General features: G+C 35.9%; 3 protein-coding genes across 5 annotated transcripts; all 3 read right to left on the bottom strand.

Moving 5' to 3' along the window:
* On the bottom strand, positions 565–4744 carry LOC18791694 (rRNA-processing protein EFG1). Of its 2 annotated transcripts, none has more exons than XM_007222169.2 (8): positions 4517–4744; positions 3965–4094; positions 3716–3846; positions 3292–3430; positions 2657–2771; positions 2318–2381; positions 1903–2223; positions 565–957 (listed from the first exon to the last, which is right to left on the bottom strand). In XM_007222169.2, exons 1-8 carry the CDS (start codon positions 4655–4657, stop codon positions 952–954), a joined length of 1047 nt encoding a protein of 348 aa, XP_007222231.2. In that variant the 5' UTR covers positions 4658–4744; the 3' UTR covers positions 565–951. The 2 variants fall into 2 exon arrangements, with proteins under 2 accessions (XP_007222231.2, XP_020410433.1); XM_020554844.1 differs by having other exon boundaries at positions 1903–2217.
* Positions 7058–18201, bottom strand: LOC18788514 (putative ion channel POLLUX-like 2). The gene is made up of 24 exons (XM_007225233.2): positions 17546–18201; positions 16267–16343; positions 15526–15644; positions 14248–14534; positions 13193–13264; positions 12830–12905; positions 12630–12728; positions 12397–12551; positions 12210–12314; positions 11979–12065; positions 11697–11781; positions 11464–11611; positions 10287–10363; positions 10118–10198; positions 9492–9683; positions 9292–9405; positions 8673–8765; positions 8417–8540; positions 8251–8327; positions 8055–8102; positions 7886–7955; positions 7721–7794; positions 7380–7490; positions 7058–7304 (listed from the first exon to the last, which is right to left on the bottom strand). Exons 1-24 carry the CDS (start codon positions 17764–17766, stop codon positions 7203–7205), a joined length of 2694 nt encoding a protein of 897 aa, XP_007225295.2. The 5' UTR covers positions 17767–18201; the 3' UTR covers positions 7058–7202.
* On the bottom strand, positions 19454–23869 carry LOC18789828 (serine/threonine receptor-like kinase NFP). Of its 2 annotated transcripts, none has more exons than XM_020568362.1 (3): positions 22648–23869; positions 20153–20883; positions 19454–19885 (listed from the first exon to the last, which is right to left on the bottom strand). In XM_020568362.1, exons 1-3 carry the CDS (start codon positions 23791–23793, stop codon positions 19879–19881), a joined length of 1884 nt encoding a protein of 627 aa, XP_020423951.1. In that variant the 5' UTR covers positions 23794–23869; the 3' UTR covers positions 19454–19878. The 2 variants fall into 2 exon arrangements, with proteins under 2 accessions (XP_020423951.1, XP_007221990.2); XM_007221928.2 differs by having other exon boundaries at positions 19454–19873.

Here is a 24533-nt window from a genome sequence, read left to right as displayed (position 1 = left end):
ATATAAAAATTATGTACATTATGTTGTGACTTGTCTTTGAAAATAAATAAATATAATTTCATGTACAATTACAAATTAGGCGAAGATACCCGTATTTTTCCGTATTTTTTCTTAGACAATTTTTATATAAAAATTAAATACAGGTATTTTTCAAGACAAGGAGACGAAAATATGTTCCATATCTTATAAATGAATGTAAAAGGCAGTATAAATCAAAATCCTAAAAGACAGAAGGATTGTTAAACTCCTTTTACATTTCATCTTGTCCCCTTGATCCTTTGTAAGTTCTTTTTTAACTAAAAAATTTAAATAAACATGTATACAAACATCCCTTCAGAAAAGGGTAAAACTATCATTTTATTACAGTAAACAATTCAACCATCAGAAAAAGGGTCAAATTCCATTTTATAAACAAGAAAAAGGGTGGTCGGTTGTTGGGTTATATCTCTACCAAACTCCATTGATTATGATCGTTGTGTGCAGCATAACAACAAGATGGATATGAATGAAATGCAAGACAAAGCATTGCCTAGGCATAGGCAAGAACTTGGCAAAACGGTCCCATGAAAGAAATTCAGTATATTTTCATTTTTGTATCCAAACAAATTGCCTTGCAAAGACACAACTAGGTAAACAAACTAGGGCACGATCCAAGATCTCAATCAGTACAAGTCTATGCCATCCAGGGATTGTCACTAGATCAGGCTGGAGTTTGTAAAATTACAGCAGAGAGACATTTTCAGGATAAATCAAGCCTAGCTCGGAGTGACTAGGCATGGAGTAAGACCGATTGTTACAGACGGCAGTAAGCACAAGCTTCCAACTATTTTACCCATGGAAAAATAAATTACGCGCTTCAGTGTCAAGACTGAGCTGTAAGAATTTCGCATAAACAACTCAAAGTGATCAAATCATCAAAACAAGTTCACATAAGCACCACGCGTCTTCGACTCATCCCTGCAAACATAGAAGTAGTTGTTTATGAAAAAATGTTACAATTGTACAACAGACAGCAGTAGAAGTGAAATGAGTAGACAGAAATGTAGCGTGGGTAATAAGTGCCGGGGAGGGAGATAAGAGAAAAGTATATTATAATAGAAGAAATCACTTAGCACAGTACAGGGAGATGAAGAATAAAGGGCCCAAGAATAAACAAACAATAACAGTCCATCATTTAGTTTCACTTAACCTCCAGCTTGAATGATAGCTCAAATCAATCGGGCTGAGATATACATCCAACTTCTTTAAGTTAGCCAAAAAAATGCCCATCCACTCTATTAATGGAGTTGCCTATAAGACAGACCATCACCTCAACTGACACCCTTTGGGGTTGAGTCTTGACCTTGCACCCACCTCATAAACTAACAAATGAATTGAAGCAACACTTAAACCAATATGGCATATCAATTTCACAAATCATGAAAAGAGGAACTTGGAAGCTTACAATCCAACCGGCCAATTTTGACCCTCTGTGCAAGATGAAACCCAAATCCCCGGGTAATTGTACAATGATAGCATATAATCATCATAGACAGAAATGTAGCGTGGGTAATAAGTGCCATCTATGCATGCTAAACCCAATAACCATACCCCCAGTGAGTGGGATAAACAGAAAATACTCAATCTAGCTCTTGTCAAGCAGCTCTGTAGCTGAAAGTATGACAAGGATGTATATTCTTTTGAAAAAAAAAACAGAAGCAAAAATCAGGTAACCTTAGGTCAAACCATGACTACCTAGATAAGTGGCCAATTTCCATGCTTTTTTCTTATTATATTAGGAGAATTATTAACAGTAGGTACACTTTAAAGCATTGTAACAAATTTTCAACAGAATAAACTATAGATCTCATCAAAAGAAAAGCAAACTGTAAAACATATCTAACATTAACAAGTAACTCCAACCTGCTGCTTTTTCTTCTTTGGCCTCCTCTTTCTACGGGGCTTACGAGCATCAGAGTTGGAGCTCAAATTACTACTTTGGGCAGCTGTTGAATTTGAGGATCCCCTAGCTTTGAAGGAAGTTCCACTTCTGCTAGTTGATGTACTGAAGGAAGTCCCACTTCTGCTATTTGATGTATTGCTGGATGTAGACATTTCAGCAATCTTTTTTGAGGAATTTTTGCTTGATGAAGGACCAAACCTTGACTGAGCACGAACTGAACTTGTGCGAGAATTGCTAGATGGCCGGGGAGGAGGCATCAAAGCTCTAGCAGAAACCTGTCGCTATTTAAGAAATCCAGGTGAGGAGACAGAAATATAAACAATCAATAAGCAAATATGTGTAATCACAACAGTGCAATAGTTAAAAGATGGAAACCTGATTTCTCTCATCACTGGACATGCCAGAAGTTGCTTTTCCAGAAGCACTGGAAGCCTGTTCTCTGAAAAAACAGATGACAAAATTATGATGCAACTTCCATCATAACAGACCATATTTTTAATACACACATAAAAATGAAAGAACAGTCTACATACTAATTCAAATAGGTTCTTTTAAAATTTTAGCTTCCCCGGCTAAAGTACAAACAGTGGGCTCATGTTAAGAAAAGTGATAATTATTGAAGTGCACGGTCATCTAATTCATGAATGATCCTTCAAAAAAAAGAAAAATAATATATTCTCAAATATAACATCTCACTCACAGTTAGATAAATACCTTGTACTCTTATCCGTCCATTCATCGTCTGCATCTGCTTCATCACTTGAACTCCCATTTAGGAAGAAATCATCTTCACTCAGATCCAGAAGCCCATCGTCCTCGCTCCCTGTTTCTGTAAGAAATCCAAGAAAATAAAGCATGCTTGTGAGTGTAACAAAATTGTTTGATGATTTGCAACCCTGAGATTATGTTCATAATTGACAACTGCAAGAAGAAAAGAGAGGTGAAAAGCATCCCTCAGAGAAAACATAAACATCATCTACATTTTACAAAGAAAATGGTAGCATGGCAGGAATGTGGAAAGAAAAATTTGGTATAATGTTTTGTTTGGTAGGTTTAACATCCATTTTTCTTGCAGTCATTTTTACCTCTACTATTAATTTCATCTGAAGACTAGACAGTTCGCTAGGTCTTTATCCTACATTATTTTTTAAATGGTATATACCTTTATTGAATTTTGAAGGAAGGCTGCACCAAGTTGGGCTTTCACCTTTTTATTCAAACAATGACTCAAACAACTTTAGATAACTAAAAAAGATGTATTGTGCATTACAACAGATGGTTATTTCTTATGAAGAATACCTCTATAAGAGATATTTCTGGTGGAAGTAAATAAAGCATAAAAGAAATACCTTCAACATCCTTTCCACTAGCTGCTGCAGCAATTAAATTGGCCTTAATCTTCTCACGCAACTTATTTCTCTTATCAACTATATCTGAAACTTCACCACCAGTAAACAAAGGGACATACTTCTCGGTCTTGGGAAAGAACTGATAGTAAAATTAAAATAAAAATCAGCCTTTTGACATTATTGGAAACAAGTATGTGTTATTTCAAGAAACAATTCAAAGCCTGTACCAAGTAAAGTAAAATACATTCAGCCCTTCACCATAAGGCACAAGGTCAAGTGGAAGTTCACATTTCAATTCCAATGAAAGCTTATGATATTCTCATGACAGAAAAACATACCAAATTCCCAATTACAAATTCCACAAGCATGCATTCACATAAAACCAGAAAGACCAAGGACCACTATATACCACTATATAGCTTACCCTAACATATTCAAGATCTTCTTTCAATTTGGAAAGTTGCACAGAACTCTCTGCATCTTGTGCCTGACCAGACGAAGAAGCACGTTGGAGTTTCTCCAAACGTCTTATTCTTCTCTCTATTTTTCTTCTCTCTGAAAAAAGTCCGTGTTACTTATATGATTTGAGTCAAACACACTCCACCAAGCAATTAAGCCATAAATCACGCAAGAAATCAACTCTATACATAATAAATAAATCAGTAAATCATACCGAAAAACTTAATCTTCCTGTCACGCATAAATATCTTGCGCTCCACAGCAAGACGAAACTGAATCTCCTGCTGTTTCTTGAGTCCTTCTAACTTCTTTTCCTGAGCCTCCTTCATTTCAGCTGATAGATTCTTGGTACAATAATCGTCGTGTTAGGCCATATTTCACAATGATTATGGCTTCACCAATAGCTAAAACCTCAAAGTTTCCTATTATAATCTTAAGAAATCTACTGAATACTGATTCAAGCTGTATTAGGTCAGAAGACCATTATAGGAGGAGGAAAGGAGTGGAGTGTTTGCGAGATAAAGTTCAATTTGGGGCATTTCTGTGGGCTTCAGTTTCCTCTGAAATTCAGTTATGCACCTTTCTCTCTCATTGTGTGTATCACTGATACACAAAAGGGGTAGCAAAGAACTCAACAACATTGAAGCCCCGAAAACCATACAAACCCTAACCCTAAGAATCAACGAAAACGGCAGCAGAATCGAAATGGGCAGTAACACATCACTGAACGAGATGAAAGAGTAGATTGTGAAGAAAGAGAGAGTACCTTACGGAGCAGGCGCTCGATGGAGCGAATCTGCTTTTTGAGGTTGACGGTTTTGGGCTTCTTCTCTGGGCCCAACGCCGACTTGGGCCGTCGTCCTCCCGCCGGACTCACCCTCCGCTTGGCGTAGCCACCATGAGCCATGGCCTTGCCTCCAAAATAATCGCCAAGACACACAGCAAAAACAGCGAACTTCAAGCGCAACTGGGTTTTGAGTTTTTTATTTTTGTAAATGTGAAATAAAATATAAATTTTAAAAATCACCTACATTAATTCTACGGGCATCCCTAAAGCTTTAAGGCATTTTTTATTTTGACCCTACACTTTCGAAAATTACAAGAGATTTTCTATTTAAACCCCACACTTCCATTAGTTCACCTCAAGTTCACCCTAATTTTTAATTTAAATTTTCATAACTTCTAAGAAAACTCCACTATCTTTCAAAACTATCCTTAAATACACCCCAAGCTAAAAAAATAAGAAATAAAAGAGATTTTCTATTTAAACCCCACAATTTTCTTTGTTCACCCCAATACTTAAATCATTAAACAATATTTATAGCATACATGAGATTTTGTTGTTTTCACAAGCTGTTTTTATCATGTGATTAGATCATACGAGAAATTGTAGTTTGGTTTTGTTTAATGATGACAGTGAAAACTAATGACCACAACATCTTCTTTTATTTTTTACCCAACAGAAAAGTGACATTTAGCCTACTGAGATGATATGATATAATGAATGTCATTTGCTATTTGAGAACATTGCTACAGTAAAAAAAATGGCATTTAAGATGATAATCCTTATATACTTTTCTTTCTCCACAATCAGTGGTAACATCGAAACAAAAGCATATCTATATTTTATAGGAGATAACTCTATATTTTATAGGAGATAAAAAGGGAAGATAATGAAGGTGTAAAAGAGGAGTAATCTGACAATAGGATGTACAAGAGTTTGTATTTTTCTAAAACTTAATATGAAGAGTGATAGGATGTGTGGGGTGTGTGTATAGATGTACTAGAATTAAGTATTAAGTTGGATGACCTTTTTTGTCTTTTTACACAATAATAAAACTTACAAGTTAATAATTTAAGGCTTAAGTGTCAAAATGGTCCCTGTGTTTTAGCACAATGGCCAATTTAATCCCTGTGTTTTTAATTTGGCCAATTCGGTCCTTGTGTTTATGATCATTAGCCAATTTAGTCCATCCAGTTAAAATAGTCGTTAAATATGAACATGATTGGTTTTTTTTTTTTTTGAAAACGTATAAAGCTTTTTTAAATTAAAAAAAGTTGAATTGATTTAAAAATATTAAAACTTCAATTAAACTAACATAACATTAGGGAAAAAAAAACTTGAAAAAATGAAGGAGGCGTAGTCCGGGGAGGGGAAGGGCTGCTTAATGAGTGGAGTAGTGGGAAGAGGGGTTGACCATTGCAGGGTGGGGGTGGGTGATGAATGAAGGCATACAACAGAAGAGGGAGAGATGGGGGTTGGAGATGTTGTGAACGATCTGGGAGCCATGACTGAGGATGGGGCAAATGGCTAGGCAAGGGTTAGGATCTGGGAGATCTTGCTGGGAGCTGGTCAAATAAGGGTAAATGGCTAGACAATGGTTGAACTCAAATAATTATGTTTTTAATTAATGTTTAAATAGTTTTAAATTTTTTTAAACTTAGATTTAAAAGAATGGATCACATTGATTAATAGTTGTAAACACAAGGACTTAATTAGCTAAATTAGAAACACATGGACTAAATTGACCAACGTAATAAAACACAGGGTCCATTTTAGCATTTAAGCCATAATTTAAATATTGGGGTGAACAAAGAGAAGTGCGGAGTTTAAATTGCGTAAATGATAAACTTCTTTTTTCTTTTGAAAAGAAATACGAATATGTGAATGTGACAGACCCACTAAATATGAATTATTGTAAGATTGAGTTAGTATCAAACTTAATAACTCGGGTTCTAACCCAATAAAAAAGAGGGATTGACTTACAGACCATGGTCTCAGGTTGCTTGATGGTGAAATTTGTTTTCTATTCTCGGTTTCCATGTATATATAAGCAGAGCACTCTCTCAAGGATATGAGAGAGATGCACCGTTGCCATAGGCCATCGCCATCTCCATCTCCAACACCATCTTCAATCACATAGGGGATTTCACGGGTTAGGGGATGAGTAAATGTTTAGGGGCCTCACGATTTGCGTCATTATTTTTAGGTTGTTGCAGTATAATCAAAATAGTATGGTGAGTGTTAGTGTAGTGGTTTAGATCAATTGCTCCCTTATGAAAGGTCATGCTCATTGTAACCCCTCATTATAGGGTGTATAGACGAAAAGAATTGAGACATTGGCATGAAATATCTAACTCTTCTATTGAGGATTGAGCTAGTCTGCTGATTCTTCCAACTCCCTTAATAGCTCACGGTTTATTGAAAATGGTGTAGTTTATGGCATAACCTCCAGATTTCTTTTATTCCAATTCTCTTGCAGTTTTAATGCCATTTCTATGGTACAAGCTCAGAGAACACTTTCACTGTCAAAATAAATGAGTGCTTCTATTTAGGAAGGGTTTTAGATTTTTAAAAGGAAAGTTTGGGTGATAGTTTCAGCTTGAAATCATATAAACATAGCAGCAATGAAAACAATGGGGACAGGCAAAGTGAAGACCAAATGTACTTTCTACATAAGGATGGGTTGTTCTCCTTCAAGTTCAGATATAACTATTAATGAATCTGTCAACTCAAGGGAGAGGGGTTCTGACTTGGGATCTGGATTAATAACCTGCAACATCACATAAGACGTGTATGAGAAGTCTAAAGCAATTTCAGAGTCAAATCCAAATCAATATGTTTTTACCTTCTTGTTGTCTTTCACATAACCTATTGCAACTTCTTTCCGTAATTGCGCTCTTTCGGCAAGCTCAAAGAATGAAGGATTCTCTCCCTCTTTAATATAGAGGCTTATATCCTATCAGAACAAACACATGCAAAGTATAAAATACAAGGCTGTGATGGATTTTCAATCAGGATCTTCTGGCAGGAAAAGAAAAAAAAAATACGACATCCAATCGGGGTGTACCCAAATCAGTATGTCTATGTCTCTCATTCCGAATGTGACCAAGCCCTCCTAATTCTTCATTCCTTTTCTTTTATTTTTCTTGGAAAAATCTATTAAAATTGAGTATTAAAAGCACTTACCTTTACATATATTTCATCACCCTCTGCATTTAGAATGTCTTTCCACACCTCATTTAGTTCATTGTTCTCAGCAACTGTTATGCACAAACAGACGATCACTTGTTATTTTGGAATACGACTGGTATATATGTTACGAGAGCTAAGTGTAGTACAATGATTCAAGACCTTGAGCTGTTACGAGGCTCATTACTTCCTCTGCAGCAATGTAAGTCAGGGACGGCTTAATTCTTGTGATCTGCAGAAATTTTCGGTGTATAATATTTCAATAGTAACACTAATGTGAACAAATATCAGTAGAAATCATAAACATCGACGAAAGTCTGCTGAAGTATACTTGTTTGCCCAATTTTGAGTCCACGATCTCGGCAACTAAATTCTGTACCTGCAACGCCACAACCTTGTTACTTTACTTTCTCTAGTGAAGATTATGTCTTAGTTATTGTGAAAGCTATTTAATTAACTAAACTCAAAAGTCTGAATTTCACAAATTGAAAATGAAGACTGGTATGTTTTAACTGAACTTGACCTACCTTTACATGAAGTTTGTTGCAAATATTTTCAGCAAGAAGAAGAGAATATGCGGATTGCTTGTCTGCCCTGGTTGGATCTGAGGGGAGAATACTTTAATGCAACGCGACCTTAGGCTAATTGAAACAACACAAAACCAAGAAAAAAGGGGGAATTCTGTATGTTCACCTCCAAGAAGCCATTCTCTATCAGATATTACAACGATGGACAAGGGAATATCTTTGTTCTTCAATGACTTCTGGATATTCATTATGGTTTCTTGTAAGGTGTCAAAGTTCATTGGATTCCCAATCTGTAGCATACGGAAGTAAATAAATGAAGCTTTAGAAGGGGAAAAGGAGACTTCAACAAAAACTAATTATAAAGCAACAAAGATAACGGCAGAGAAGGTTCAACTCTGTAGGTTGAAAGAGTGAGGTAGTACCCTATGAGAAACCTTGACGTTTTTGAGTTTGCCTTGACCAGCAACTTGTCTTGCCCTATTTCTGTCATCTAACGGTACATCCGATAAAATTTCCTGCATGCATAAAGATGATAAATTAAGAGTGATGTTATGTCCAGAAACTTAGCTAAGTGACCAATGAAAATTATCTTTCATCAAGTGTCAGAATTTATAACAATGACAGCTCATGAAGGCATCAGATTTAACATCCATATACAATTATATATAGAACAACAACCCCAATTGTAAACCAATTGATGAGGAAATGCATCTTAGGCTACATGCTGAAAAACGTAATAGCAAAGAATACAAGGACACATCTCAAAAGTACTCCAATTAGGCTGCATGCCTCTTAGTCTCTGTCATGCAACTTAGTCTCTGTCATGCTTTCCTCAAGGTGGAGAAAATTTCCCAGAATCCATTAAGTTCCTCAATCCCTTCCCCATTGATTCATTTACAATTTGAAAGCCTTCATCATACATGTACTTGCGTAAGTAGCAAGTAGCTGCGCTAAGTTTTTACAGTTCAAGGCAAGAGTTGCTGAATGCTTACTCAATGCATATAGGACTCACAACAAGATTCCCAAGAGATAAGAGCATACCACGACACTGCCAGGTCCAAGATAATTGTCATATTCTTCAATCATTTCTATGATGTCAGGGCGCCATCCAAGCAGAAGTATAAATTCTTTTGGTCCTAGGGTCCAGTCTGAGCCCTGCATTATAAGAGAATTCAGATTTCGAAACCAAATCTTTCAAGCCCTGGTGGCCTTCAAGCAATTATGTCGTAGTAAAGTCGCACCTTGGAACCTGGTTTATTGGGACGCCTTACAATGTTTTCCAGTCGTGTTTTCAATTGTAAATCACGTGATTGGGTACTACCATTCTTTTCTTGATCTTCCAAATTTTCATTAGCATTGCCTATTTCTCTCACAACATTTGAATAAGCAACATTTGGTTTCTTAGACCCATTAACAGGTGCAACGAACAATACCTACATGAGGAAAGTGCACAATGTTGAGAATTCACAAATAAAACTATGGGAGGAATTTAACAGTTTCATAAATGCAGAACATTTCATAAACATATAGCTGAAAATGATGGTTAACCACAACCCAGTCAGCCAGCAAACAGCATAATGCAAACACCAAAACAAATGAACCGGTCGCACAGTGAATCCGGTCAGGCTTCCATGATTCTCTTAGTTCTTTCTTCTATTTTTGTAACTATTAAATTAATAGTAGTTTTGTCTAACTGTCCAGTCATGATAAATAAAATAGGAACTGGTGAAAGTAAAGTTAACCATCATTTTCTAGAGATATTAACGAAAAGAAACTTTAACTGACATTGTGTTCATGATTCAAATTTTCAGAAGTCATAAGAAATTTCAGAGCTATTGGTGTAAATCAAGTCGAGAACTTCTCATACTTTGTCAGTTTCCTGCAAGATTTCATCGTCATAAGGGTGGAAGTCTATCTTCCCGTTCCTATAAAGCCCACAAACAACTGCCTGAAGGAATATCCAGTCAGAGGAAGAATAAAAATCAGCCAAGTGCAATAAATTTTACACTAGCAGAATTACATTAGGCTGGTAATACCTCTTGAAACCCATGCCGTACTCTCCTATACTTGAGCCCTGCTAGACTTGGAAAACTGCAAAGATTAAATACATTTTCTGCAATGAGTAGAAATGATATTAATTAGTGCGCCATCTCAGGGCTGAACAGGGAGATGGTTCCAATTACCTAACAATAAGACCAACCTAATGTAAAAATTGCCACCACAAATAAGAACAACTACACACATCCATGTCTGAGTTGATAGATCAAAGTTCTAGTGCATCGGTTCCGACCAAACATTTCAATTCATATTTATAAAGATATTAGGGTCTAAAGGTATGGAATTATCCACAGAAGTAAATATATTTTGGGAGAAATTATCAACAACAACTAAGGCATTTCATCTGTAATTTTGCGAATGTTGATTGTTAATCTTTGTCCTTTTACTTAAATAATTTTCACTCTCCCTCTAATGGGAAAATAACATCAAACGTATATAAAAACAAGCATACCAAAGCAGCACAGGCAGAAGATAACTTAGTGTCACATGGAATAACAAGAGGTTGAGAATTACACAACACCACAATCTCTCTCTCTCTCTCTCTCTCTCTCTCTCTCTCTCTCTCTCTCTCTCTCTCTCTCTCTCTCTCTCTCTCTCTCATGGTTAGATTTTAAGACGAAAATGAGTTAAAAGGTTATGTAGAAGCTGGATCTTCATATCCATAATGTTCTGTAAATTCAACAGGGAATGATAAAGAAAATATTTCAAAAATGGTTACAAGAATCTCCCCATTCTCAATATGTCAAAAAAGTCCTAAAATACATCAAAAAAGTTTACTGAATAAAGCATCAAATATTTTATTAAACATATCATTAATGGTTCCACCAATATTTAGTTCAAATAAAATTTAAAGAGTAGCAGTTTTATTGGAACTCTCCCATATCCAAAATCTTAAAATATATATTGCTTATGTAACCAATAGTAAAGGAACTACTACTAATTGCATTTGGTAATCTGAACCAAACCAACACATGAATTTGGAATGGCCATTCTAAATTACCTTGACAATAGCATTCGAGAATGTCTATTATTCTTTATCCTCTTGAATAACAATTCAAAGTTTTGGAAATGTATAATTGAGGAATAAAAAATAGAATGTAGTAAATGTCTTAACGAAAAAACTAGTTTCTCCTTGAAGAGGGACTTGTACCATACTTCGATAATTAAGCAAGTGCCTGTAGATCTTTATGAGTCCCTTTTGACGAGAGCATTGAACAAATAATTTGGATGCACCATTTTCTACAGGCTCTACTTTTAACCCTGAGATTGACTTCAAGAGCTCACATGTATTGGAACTTGAGACCTGCATTCATTGGGGAGGGCAAATGTAACATGATTTTAGCAAACTTCACAATATAGTTCAGTGCAAAGACTGACTAGTGATATACCTCAACAATTGTGGGGACAGATTCCATATTGGGGATGGGTTGAAGTGCCAGAACAGATAAAAAAGCATCGGTGTCAACTTCATACCTAAACAGTGGAAGATGTCAAGTAAAACAAGTTCAAGAGAGTGGAAATTTTCGAAGTGGTAACAAATTCAATGGCATTTTCAATATAGCTCATAACTGCCAATGGAATGATATACAATTCCAAATAAACTTTGACAAAAACCTTGTATACTCTAAGATGACTTTTCAGATAGAAGTAAAAGTTGATCAAGTTCTCACCGATCTCCCTTCGTTGGCAGTATAATTATGGCACGAGCCTTGTTGGCAGCGGCTCTTTCAAATGATTTTGTTAAACTAAGGCTGCAACTGTAACAGTAGAACCTCAATGTAAGAATCAGAACACAAAGGCCATTATACCAATACTTTGACAACTTTTTATTGCAACACTAGATAGAGATGAATTTTACAAGATTATAGGACTTGAGTTATATGATTTCTAAGTAGTTGTACCTCTTTGTAAGGATATCAATATGAATAAGATCCTTGGCTAAATTGTCAGCTAGCTTGTCCATCTGCTTTCTTGGGAGATCCGACATAAGAAGAATTCTCTGCCTCCTGTGAACATATACACAAGCCAGTAATTTAGCCATGCAATCCTGATATAAGAACCTCTGTTGGCAGTACAGAATAAGATTACCTAGCTGTAGCAGTACCTAAGCGGACGGCAAATTCATGATACTTGTTTAGTTGCTTTAGTATGAAAGAAAGATGACTGTTCACTCCACAAATAATGATATGATCACTCTCCAGAACTTGCATTTGTGCGCCTTCTCTGAGCCTGTACATATTATTCTGTGCAAATGATGGTCATAAGGATGTAATCTACATAATGTTAGATGTATGATAATGTTTATTGATTCAAGAACTTACCCTGAACTGTTCAGTCATTGTGCTCAATAAACGAGAGTAAAACAATATGCCCCATATTGCAAGAATGAAACCAATAACACGTTCAACGCGTGTTCTTTGCTGCACAGTACATATTATTTACAATCATATAACCAAATACGAAAAAAAATGAAAATTATGACAAATGAACCAAATCAGAAAATCAGAAAACGCCATCACACTTTTAGATGTGTCGATGATGAACACAGACATGCCCAAGCCTCCCAGAAGCAGTCCTCCAAAGACTCGTTACTACCCCTGTGTAATTTGAAATGCATCAGATTGCAAACAAGCATGAGAATTAAATGCAGAAATAATAAATTCACTTGCGAAGACTAGTACCGAAATGGATTGTCAACCAAACAAAGTTGCTCAAGAGATAGATGGATTGATGGGAAAACAAAGTATAGCAATCTAATATTCTAGATGCTAGAAGAAAAGAAATTTGGCTAAATAATGAAATACCATAAACCGACATGAAGCAGACAATGCCATTTACCATGTGAAAGTAATTAGAACTGCTGTTAGAAAGGAATATAGGTTACCTAAACTTGAAGAACAGGAAACCACCAATGACAACAAATGAGAAGCATGCTACCAGGAGCACTAGAAAGAACCTAGAAAACATTTACAAAAGAATTCAGTCAAATGAGAACATAAAGGCCAAATAAATTACATGCATGAAATGATGAATTAGAAAAAATACTTTTGAACAATCAGATGAACAATGTTGACCATTCACAACTAAAATTAACCAGAAGGCTGATTTTATCATTAAACTTTAGATTGTCACAGAAGCATACACAGATCCACGTTGAATAATATACATCTTTTATGGAGCTTCTGCATGATTATATAAGCCCAAGCACAGAAAGCTTTTGACCATTTAGTGTCAAAGAACGCAGTATTATGTAAACCTACCCTGAGTAAGAATTAGGGAAAAAAAATAAAACATTTATCACGATTATTGTGTGTACACCCTGAGGGCATCATTCGTGGCCTTCTAATCCTACATGATTCTACAAAATTCCAATTTCTTCCCAATCTGAGTTTTAAATAGTACCAAAACAGATAAGTGCACAATCAATAGAGTTGAGCAACTAATAAAATTCAACAGATTATATTTATAGTGGGGAAAAGAATAAGATGCAAACCTTTTAAACTATGTTTTATGGGCCAGGATGAAATAGAAGGAAATTTATGGATCAAAATATCATAATCTATTCTACATAAGTTTTTAATATCACTTTCATTTTTGCCAAACCTAGCTTGAATAAAAGTGAACCTTTTGGATCGAGTGACCCTAATCGTAGTTCACTGGGATACTTGCCTATTCTGGTAACTTACTGAACAAAATGGTTTAAATTTATGCCATTGCATCTTTACTTCAAACAAGAGGGCAACAATAAAGTAGTTCAGTTACCCTACTGTCCACTCATGTTGATGAAATAATGCCAGGTTGATATCTTAACATCTGAAACCACAAAATCTTAAAAAAGAAACCAAAACATGAACTTAACAATTCAACAGCAAAATAACCAGATGATTACAAGATGAAGGGTTATGAACAAGGGCAAAAACAATTATATAATTCACTTACGTGGCAACATTTTTCTCAAGTTGGATGTTAAATAGATACAATAACCGGGCAAAACTCCACCTAATATCTTGAAATGAAGGCAAAGACACATCCAACTCAAGAGGCATGGGTTTATTCAAAGAATTAGAAACGCAGGCAAAAGGCAAGGTGGCAGCCCCAAAATTTTGAACAACACTGGGAAGTTTCTCTTGGACAATCTTAATGAAAGTGTTAAAAACATTTGACTTTGCCAGTCTAATTGACAAATATAAGGACACCAATCCCATCGTGACTTTAGTAAGGTGAACCTGCACATACAGCAAATTCCATCAAGAAATTTACTAAATACTAACAGCACCATGACATTAATCAAGTGAAAAATCTGAAGCCAGAAGGTTCTACCAGATTAAAAAGATTCAGATTAGAATGAGTTTGTACAAGTTATCATGGATACAGATACTTGATAACAGAGAGTAAACAAGTGAATTCACTAAATAGAGGAACATGGAAAGTGGTGTAAGCTTTTATTCAGCAATGAGAGCAATCAAACAAAATATATTCTGGGGACAAGCTTTGTTTAGAAGTTGTTAACTTGATAGAAGACTAAATACGGGTGATACAAAGAGGTTTGGAAGAAAGTATAACTAGTGAATGATAGACTTCAATATGCATTTTCTCACAAATCTAAGAGTCTTACCTTGCATGGGCAAATGAACAATGATTTAGTAAATAAAAAAGCTTAATTCGTACGTATAGCTTGAAGAGTAAATTCCAGAAAAAACAGAATACAGACATTTTAGCCATCTTTTACAACAAGAAGAAAAAGTAGAGTAGGTTGTCACTGCTATGCCATGGCTTTTCTGAAATATTATCAAGCCTTGTAATGATTTGTGATCAAAATTTAGCCTTTTTTGGTGCTGTCATTGTTGAAGTAGAGAACAATGCAAGGGCCAGCCAGAACACATAAATTATTGAGAGCAGTGAAAAGAGCTCTGCAAGTATCAAGTATCATTGCTCCTTAACTTGTAGTTATCAATTTGTAAGTATCGTGTGCCATTGTAACATCCCTTTCTTACATAGGCATGTTCTCATTATGGTAAAGAGAGATTTCCAAACATAAAGGAACTTCATTCTTGTGCTTATAGCTATGAAGATTAAACCAAAGATCCCATGCAACAAAAAATAATGACAATTTTCTTTAAGCAGATTCATACATCTAATGCTATTGTCATAAATAAAATAAAATAAAATAAATAAAGAAGAAGAAGAATAAGAAGAAAGCTTACATCAAATGCTCACCTGAGAAATATTAATCTGATCTGTACTAGGGAGTTTGTCATTCGAATCATCTGCAATATTTATATACACAGTGGAACCTAACTTATTTCCTGCCCTTTGAGAACTGACCTCACATTTTCCTGTAACAAAAATAATCACAGTATGTATGAAACATAAAATAATGCAAAATATTCCCTAGGGAATCATCAGAATATAAAGCCAATTAATAGACCTGATCTTTGGCTGTGTTTTGGGTGAGTTAGTTGGAAAGAAAAGAGAACTTTGACAGCTGTAGGGGTGAAGAGGTGGAGAATTTGTGAAATAAAGTTCATTTTTGGGGATCATTATGGGCTTCAGTCTCTACAGAATCTCAGGGTATACCTTTCCTTGCAATTTTTCCAGATTTGAGGGTTGCTGTTTTTCAAAATAAGTTTCAGTGCATGTAATATTTTCATCTCTGTTTTCAGTGGACATAATATCCTCTGATCTGTACTCATTATTTTCAATAAAATTGTGTTCTTGTAAAACAAAAATAGCATCAAATTGTTGAGATTGTTGAGGTAAGTCCTCTACATAGTGATAAACTAATTTAAAAATTAATAACTGGCATAGTAATCCGACTCCCTTCCTCATGTGAATCATGGACTCAACTTCATACAAGAAGCTCAACAATTTCTTAAATCAAATATCAATGCTTTCATACTTGATAAAATAAACATACAACATTCCAAAATCTTATGAGTATAGACAGCTTATTCTCACCTCTGTTTTGTACTATGAAATTACTTGCATGTAAAGATGAAGATTTTATCCACCAAAATTGGCATGGCATTGATTTCCTGAGAAGTATCGTGTCAAAGTTAGCATCATATGGCTCATCTACACTCAAATTCAGGATAACTATACTTCAATACTTGCTCCAGTACGTGTAACATATAGTACATTGTACAAAAACAGACATGAGCAAATGCTTTCTAAATTACAATTTCCCTCTGTTACATAAAATGGTATTATCACACAATACGCTTCAGACAGAAATTGGAAAGCTTTCATACATAATACTATATGATCAATCACTTCGTGCAAAAACAAAATCTGATATTCCTGCATACTGGTTCCTCAACTATCTAGCAGTTTGATCAGCAATTATAAAATGGAACTCAACCATGAGACATTTATGTGTGTAACATCAGACATTAACTAATCATTCTCATCAATAAGTTCCTACTCTACAGGAAGAATGCATACTTCCAAAATCCAAGCAGGCAACGATGTGAATGTCACTGTACGGCAGAAACCAAAGCATGCGAAAGGCAATTAGTAAACTAGTACTTAGCCAAAATAATAAGGTAGCTTATGCAGAGCATTTCATTCAACATCCACGGAATAGTAAAACATTTGAGCCAAAATATTTAGATTATCAATGAAATCCAGTATGTCATTCTGCAAAGGAAAGGTGAACCAAAACCTAGAGAAGTCCTCAAGAAATTCATGATGATCACTCCCTTGCCCTTGCCACCATACTCCAGCTCCATCCAGTTAAACTTAGTTACATAAAAAAAAAAAAATTGAATTCCTTCTAGGCAAACCAACACACTCCCTTTGTCTACCAAACTACCAACTCCAACAAGTTCACACTTTTATTTATCACAGAATTTGGCATTACCCAAGAGGTAAAAACCTGAAATCTCTTGGTTCGCATAACATTCACCTCACCTGCTAAGAATTTCAAGCACTCCCCAGTTCCCAAATAATTAAGAAGATTAAAATCTACCCAGAACACCAACCAACTACCAAGTGATGGGGTTGAAATTAGTTTGGTCAAAGCATAGCAGCAACAATAAACTAATTCATAAACCAGCAAATAAACCCTTTTGACCTTAAATGTCCAGAAAACCAACCGCACTAAAATTCTCATATGAATGCCAATGCCATATAATCAAATACCACAAACACACTGTCACAGAAACACACAAACAAAACCAAAATGGCATCAAGAAGAACTGCCACTTTGGTAATTGAAAAGATGAAGAACAAATACCTCTTTGAGGAAGAAAAACGGTTGGGTGTAGGAGGAACCCGACGAGGCAAAACGCATAGCTGCAAGCTCTGCAACTGACTCACAACCATTGCTGTGTGTAGTGTCAGAGATGTTTGAGTTTGAGGTTCGGAAGAAAGAAACTGGGGCCGACGAGGAGACAGAACACAAAGGCAGCAGCAACACAAAGAAAAGTGAGAAAAGAAAGAGAAAGCGAGATTCATTAAAGTCTGAGCTGTCTTTTTCAATATTAACAGGCTTTTGGTAATCTACGCGAGGCACCAACATGGACCACCTGGTCCCTCCCAATGTCCTCGCAAACATACAGTCCTTGTCAGCCCTTTGGAAACCCACAGTGTTTCAAGTTTAAGTAATGACCACCACGCACCTTTGGATGTTTTTTTTATATTTTATTTTTTTTAATGCATTCAATCAAACAAGAATAGCAAAAAAAGAAATTTTTTGTTTTTTGTTTTTGTTTTGTAAAGATAATGGCATGATATGTTTGTTGTTTGAGGATTGGATTGCAAATGATAATGGCATGTTATTTTCTATTTTATAAGAAGAAGAAGAAATGTACTTATTTGACATGGCAATCCATGTATGAATAATGATGTGATTTTATTTTTGCACGCAAAGATTTCATAGAATATATGATTGAATAAGAAAACTTCAACAAATTTCATATATGGAGTTTTGGATGCCTATAAGTCTTCAGTGATTTTTTAAATACAAGTGAAGTTAAAGAGAATGACTCAAATTTGAATGTAAAAGGGCGAGCTCACTATTTTAACTAACTGATTTAACTCACGCTTGTTCCTTAAGTGGTCTGAAATGGGTAAGATTATTATCATTTAACATATATATATATATATAACTTATGACCAATCTGCAATTTCACACAAGTCTAATATCAGATACATGTTTGGATCACGTGGCTTATTTTATGAACATTAGAATCCCGTCTCGTTTTTTGGGGGTGTACTAATATTATGGATCTTTGAAATTTTCTTTAATATACGACTGAATCTTCACCCAATGACAGATTGAATTGATGAATCAGTCCCGTGGTTTCTGTTTTCAACTTGTCACTTGTCTCTCCTTACGGTTTTTGTCATTCCATTACTTGATTGACATCAAGAAATGAGACATGAGAAGGGTACGCACCAGTTATACCTTCTTGATCGTGGCAACTCAAGTGAGTGGAGGAGGTGGATTGTTGAAGCACGTGGGAAATAATGATCACTTGACAGAAAGTAACATAATAAATTTTAAAAGACCATTCATAATAAGAAAACCTTTGATGTGACATCGTATAGTTAAGCCTACATGAGCTATTCATTTTAAATTAAAAAATGTCCTAATCTTTCAATGCGTAGATAAGAGTTTAATCAAGTTGGCTAGAGTAGATATGCTCCCTCACAACATATTTGAGTTCCAATTCCCCTCCGTGTATAAAAAAATAAAAATATAAACACACCAAAGACTAATAGATAGATAATATGACACTTGATTAGTTGATGGTACAACAAACTAAGTTGAAAGTCTTATGTATGCTTAAGGTCAAATAAGGGTTTAATCCAAATGTAAAGAATCTTGTTACTTTAAAATCTCATTGGAAAAGGTCATTTTAACAGTCTCCTAATAAGGATGTTTTAGCAGCTAGCTAAAACAGACAAAAATGGGATAAACAAGCTCTGGCACTCATTGAAGTGCACGGCAAAACAAGGACCACTGTGACAACCCACTCACTAGGAATTTCTAGGACCATGCCTTATCTTGACCAAAAGGAAACAAAGTGCCAATTTGGGGTTTCAGCTTTTTGAACATGATTTGAATGCTAGATTTGTAATTTTGGAAAGTTGATGTGGTTGGAGAGTGACCTCCTATACTAGCTAGCACAATTTTTTGGTCCAGCAGATGAATTATATCACATGTCTAGTCACACATTGAATTTCATACTGGTCTAATCTCAATATACGAGTCTTTTTGTCTGTGTGTGCCGGACAAGTGACGTGATCTACAAGACCATAGAGTTCTTACTTCCTATACTCTTGCTGTGTTCTTGGTTAATTTAATGGGCCTTCAATTAGAATTTTGGCACCTAATGCTTCTCTTTCCCAGCTATTAGGTTCCTCCAACCCTTTTTATTTCTTCGCTGATATAACTCAAATCAAGTTAACAGTCAGGTTTTGAGAAACTGGGAGGCTAGAGCTGGGTCCTGTTCTTTTCACTTTCTTTGCCCCACTTGTTTCATAAGCTTCCGTCAGTTGTTGGATTTGGTCGTTACTCTGACATACTCTCTGCTGCTATAAAGTTAAACTCCGTATCCTGTTTCACCAGCTACATATGTCACCATGACGAAAATGTTACAAGTAGAAACAGATTTATTTTATTTGCAGATACATAATGTGACTCAAACTTTTACTGCTCATGGTTTGTTTTTTTCTTGTACATTGTCTTTACTAGCAAATTAAAATAGTTGTGAAACTACATAGACGATACTACACACTCGTATTCATGATGAGAATTCGACTCTTTCTTTCTCTAAACGAGAAGGGGAATATAAAAAAACAAAAAGAACGAATTGCTTAGTTCATCAGGATTCACCTCGCTCGTACTGGGGGAGCCGATAATCCATCATCGGAGATGTCAAAAAACAGATCATCACTCTTGCACAAGGCATAAACAATGTCCACCATACTTGGCCTTTTTGAAGGATCTCTATGCACACAAGCAATGGCAACAGTCAAAACATTCACTATGCTTTCCATTGAGCAAGACTCCAAGAAAAGTTCCCTGTCCACCCACTCATGCAATTTCCTTGCCTTCTCTTCCTCATTCCCCTCCAAAATCCTACCAGCGCTTGCCCATAAAACATTCCCATCTTCATCAATGGCAGGCTTCCCCGAAACAAGCTCGAGCAAAACCACCCCGAAAGAGAACACATCCATTTTTGTTGACACCACCCCATCAGCTAGATACTCCGGTGCAATGTAGCCTTGAGTTCCAACAATGTGCATTGTTATGGCATTGCAACCAGTCTTTGCTAGCCCAAAATTGGCTATTTTGGCTCTCATGTTTGAGTCTAAGAGAATATTGCTGCTCTTGATGTCTTTGTGCACAACCTTTGGCCTTGTGTGCTCATGAATGTATTGGAGACCATTAGCAACATCAATAGCAACTCGCAGCCTTGTTTTCCAACCCAATTTTTCATTCTGGTTTTCATGCAGCCATGAATATAGAGAACCATTTTCGACAAACTCGTAAATTAGATAGCAACAATCATCGTCATGGTCTATGCAGAAGCCCTCTAGCTTCACCAAATTTCCATGGTTTACCTACAAAATTTGAAACCCACTGTTTTGTCAATTATAACTCTTAAATTTGGCCAAGAATACTAAATTAAGGGAAAATAATCTTCAAATTTTGTTGGGTTCTATTTATTTTTCTGGGAGGGAAATTAGTGTAAGGCCCATACTCATGAAGATTGGGCCCTTCAACTCCAAGCCTGGACTTTTATCTAAACAGTCTATATTGCATATTCAATTCTCTGACAAACATAGAAGGGCATTGAAATGTCCTCTTTGACCTCAGCCAGACGAAAAATGATTCCAACCCAAATACATACCGTCCAACTCCAACTATTGAACCAAAAAAAATGACTATAAAACAAAATTGCAAGGGCACGTTTGGAAGTTTCTGCACATGGATTATGAACACAATATTTGACTTCATTAAAAGTCCAATGAACACAATATTTGACTTCATCTTTTATCATCTGGATTGTGACTTCATTTTATCTATAAAACTCACCATCATTTTCTCTTATGTGAACGTTCAGACTTCAGACATTCTTACCGTGCGGACGCCATATATATTTTAAATAAAAAAGTAATATATATGAATATCCCTTTCTCTATTCGAGTATATTAAATGTTGAAATGGACCCAAATGTGACACCACTGACGGCAAACAAATTTTCTAGCATTGTTTTCTTCTTTGGCGTGCGTTAAACCTAAGTAATATTTCAAAGCTTCCTACCAAATGAGATACAAAATTTCAAAACTTCAAATAATTTTAAGAAAAAAACAAAACCCTAATAAACAGACAAGTCACATTACCAGATTACCTAACCATATTTATATTAGCAGTAAATAATTGAACATTAGCAACCGAGCAATTTTATAATGAGGTTTTTTAACAGCTGTTCTATTCTTCATCATTAATCTTTTGGAATGATTCAACCTCTTCCTCATCACTATTTGTGACTTTGTTCTTGTACCTACCAGCCAAAACATGCTTACGAACCCTAATTGTACTACTAATTATTAATTAAAAGATAAACAACTTACATAAACGCCGTGCCTTGCTTAACTGAGCCTTTTTGGTTTAACGTAATGAGAAGAATCATTCAAATGAGCTGACATCGACCACAGTTTATTTTATATGACACTCTGGTTAATAAAGTTTTACGGCAGAGCAGTTCAAATTGGGTGGCCTAATTTTTATTCTTTCCTTCTGGTATTGCCACTGAGTTTAACGTTCAGTTTTTAAACAGAGATCTAAAAAACTTAAGAGTGGTTAAGAGGAGTTATCCCTACATTTGACGTCCTATTTTTCATTCCTCCTTCCTCTAATATCGCAATATCGCTTGTACAAAAATAAACAAAAAAGCTCTAAACCTTAAAACAAAATCTTTTTGGGTCCTAGAGCAAAGGTGGCCAATTTATGCACAAAAACTTACTTATAACGTGGTTAACACTGTTTTGCTATCATGGTTGATAATACAATGATACCTAGAAAAGTTATCTCATGTGTTATTACGTCATTGGTGGGGATAGCAAAAAATAATATCCTGTTAATGAAAGTCTAAACTGACACCTTCTACGCGTGGCTAGTAAATGAGAAATACTTGTGCCCCGACCAATCATGACATGCCATGTATAATAACTTTCCATGTGGCAGTTGGTGATTGGCTGGGATAGCACACTGTTTCACACAAGTTTTTCCGGTAGAAAAGTCCTTGTTTCTATGTTTCTATGTGGACCTGTGTGAACCTAACTAAGGGTAAAAAGAAAAACAAAAGCAAAAAGTTAAATTACCTTTTGTAAGATCTTGAGCTCCTCACAGGCATTCCACTTCATCTTCTTGATGGCATAGAGCTCACCATTAATGGAACCTCTGTACACAGAGCCTTCAATCAAGCTATTCTCTCTGAATCCATTTGTAGCCTCTCTCAAGTCTTCAATTCCAAACACTCTGTACTTGTCCAAGCAATCTGAAACATCAGCCATCAAACTCACCTCCATTTCCTTTGACTTCTTAGATCCCTGCTTGCTCCTATACAGAACCTGGTTCTCCTTCTCCTCATCTCCCTTCCTACGTACTCTCTTTTTCAACTTACCATCTCTGTAAATTGAAAACCCAACAACCAAAATCAACAAAAACCCAGTGATCCCCAACGCAATTGCCAATCCTCTTATTAACCCTTTCCTCTCAGTCTTCACAGAAGTTGCAGCAGAAGGAGTAACATCAGGCTGTGAAAGCTCTGGAAGCTGAGTCACTGGTACAAAAATGGTGTCAAAAGGCTGAATGTTATTGCCATTAACATCAGTTATAGATTTTGCCTGCACCCCAAACAGTGAAGCAACTGCTGATATGTTATCAGAAGGCTGAAACACATAGGAGACGAGATAATTGACTTGGTTCTGCAACTGGGTTCTGTTTGGGCACTTGCAAAAGATCGGAAATAATGCAGTGACACCAATTGTCAAGTTGGTAGCCACAAGATGAGGGTTAACAAGCTCAACAGATTGGTATGTGGTGAGGTTTTGAAAACTGCGGCTTGAGAGGCGGAAAAAAGTGTCACCTGATTTGATTGTGACTGAGAGATTGGCATAAGAAATGGTCATGGTGGCGTTGGGAGAATTGCAGGAACAAGGGATTGGGATAAAGAGAGGCTGGCCAGAGACGAGAGTTGCGTTTGAGGAGGAGATGTTGCTTGGTTTTGAAATCATGAAGCGGCTAACAGAGAAGAGGTCACCTATGGTGGCAAGGTCAAGGAAGTCAGGAGCCGAGGCTCTGTAAAAGACATAGGTTTGGCATGGATAGCTGCTCTGGTTGGCTGTGCAGGTGTAGCCTTCAGTGACTGGTCTTGGTACTATTTGAGCTTGTGAATGGTGAAGAAAGAGATGGTAGCAGAGGAAGAAGAGCAGGGCAGAAGAGACGTACTTGGGTTTGGTACTCATTTTTTTCTTCTTCTTCTTCTTTTCTAGTTCTTGCTCTTTGTTTTGTCTTTGAATTAGATCTACATGTGTATATATATATATATATATATATATATATATATATAATGTAATGTATTGGTGTTATTTGAAGTGGAAGAAAATTAAGAATTGGAAAACCTTGTCAAGATTGTAGTCAAAAGATGCTTCTGTACAGTGTAGTGATCTATTTTCCAATCGTCAATTGGATCAGGGCCCCACCACATAAATTTTTTCAAACTTATACAATTTTTCTAGTCAACCAGGGAAATCCGTGTAGTCATTAATTCATAACCATAATCCAGTGGATTTGTTAACATGATTTGTTTTGTTCAGATCAAGTCGATATAATTAAGTTTGGATTTCTGATCAGAACGTCCTATGATAGTAGAACCACTGAATTATTAAGACTTAATGGGTTTTGCTAGAAACAGTAGAGAGTTTGAGCGACTAACTGTAACATATTTCATATTCCATACTATCAGAATGAATTATTTATGCCAGGTGATACTCCATTTGAATGATCCTACTTTCCTAAACACAAAGCAGACGCAGATTGACTTACTTGACCTACTACTACAGAGGTTTAAATTGGAAGACAGAGGTAATACCACAAAGAGCTGTAAAATTTCTGCCATAACGTGCCTTTCAAGCTAATTACAGTTAAGAGAAGAAAAATATCTGTGAGAAATTGAAGTCTTTTTTTCGGGGTCAGCGTGAGAAAT

The sequence above is a fragment of the Prunus persica genome, chromosome G1 (genome assembly GCF_000346465.2).
Source record: "Prunus persica cultivar Lovell chromosome G1, Prunus_persica_NCBIv2, whole genome shotgun sequence".
NCBI classification, from domain to species: Eukaryota; Viridiplantae; Streptophyta; class Magnoliopsida; order Rosales; family Rosaceae; genus Prunus; species Prunus persica.
This window is presented reverse-complemented; position numbering and strand designations above follow the sequence as displayed.

Excerpts from the sequence above, each read along its gene's own strand:
- LOC18791694 (XM_007222169.2), bottom strand. The coding sequence starts at position 4,657 with ATGGCTCATGGTGGCTACGCCAAGCGGAGGGTGAGTCCGGCGGGAGGA. Across the intron at positions 3,431-3,715 it reads AAGATCTTGAATATGTTAGG|TTCTTTCCCAAGACCGAGAA; the intron begins GTAAGCTATATA and ends TTTTACTATCAG. Across the intron at positions 2,382-2,656 it reads TGGACGGATAAGAGTACAAG|AGAACAGGCTTCCAGTGCTT; the intron begins GTATTTATCTAA and ends CTGTTTTTTCAG.
- LOC18788514 (XM_007225233.2), bottom strand. The coding sequence starts at position 17,766 with ATGAATCTCGCTTTCTCTTTCTTTTCTCACTTTTCTTTGTGTTGCTGC. Across the intron at positions 11,612-11,696 it reads CTGTCCCCACAATTGTTGAG|GTCTCAAGTTCCAATACATG; the intron begins GTATATCACTAG and ends CAATGAATGCAG. Across the intron at positions 7,491-7,720 it reads GTGATGAAATATATGTAAAG|GATATAAGCCTCTATATTAA; the intron begins GTAAGTGCTTTT and ends TTGTTCTGATAG.
- LOC18789828 (XM_007221928.2), bottom strand. The coding sequence starts at position 23,793 with ATGAGTACCAAACCCAAGTACGTCTCTTCTGCCCTGCTCTTCTTCCTC. Across the intron at positions 20,884-22,647 it reads AGCTCAAGATCTTACAAAAG|GTAAACCATGGAAATTTGGT; the intron begins GTAATTTAACTT and ends CAAATTTTGTAG. Across the intron at positions 19,874-20,152 it reads GCTCCCCCAGTACGAGCGAG|GATACGGAGTTTAACTTTAT; the intron begins GTGAATCCTGAT and ends CTGGTGAAACAG.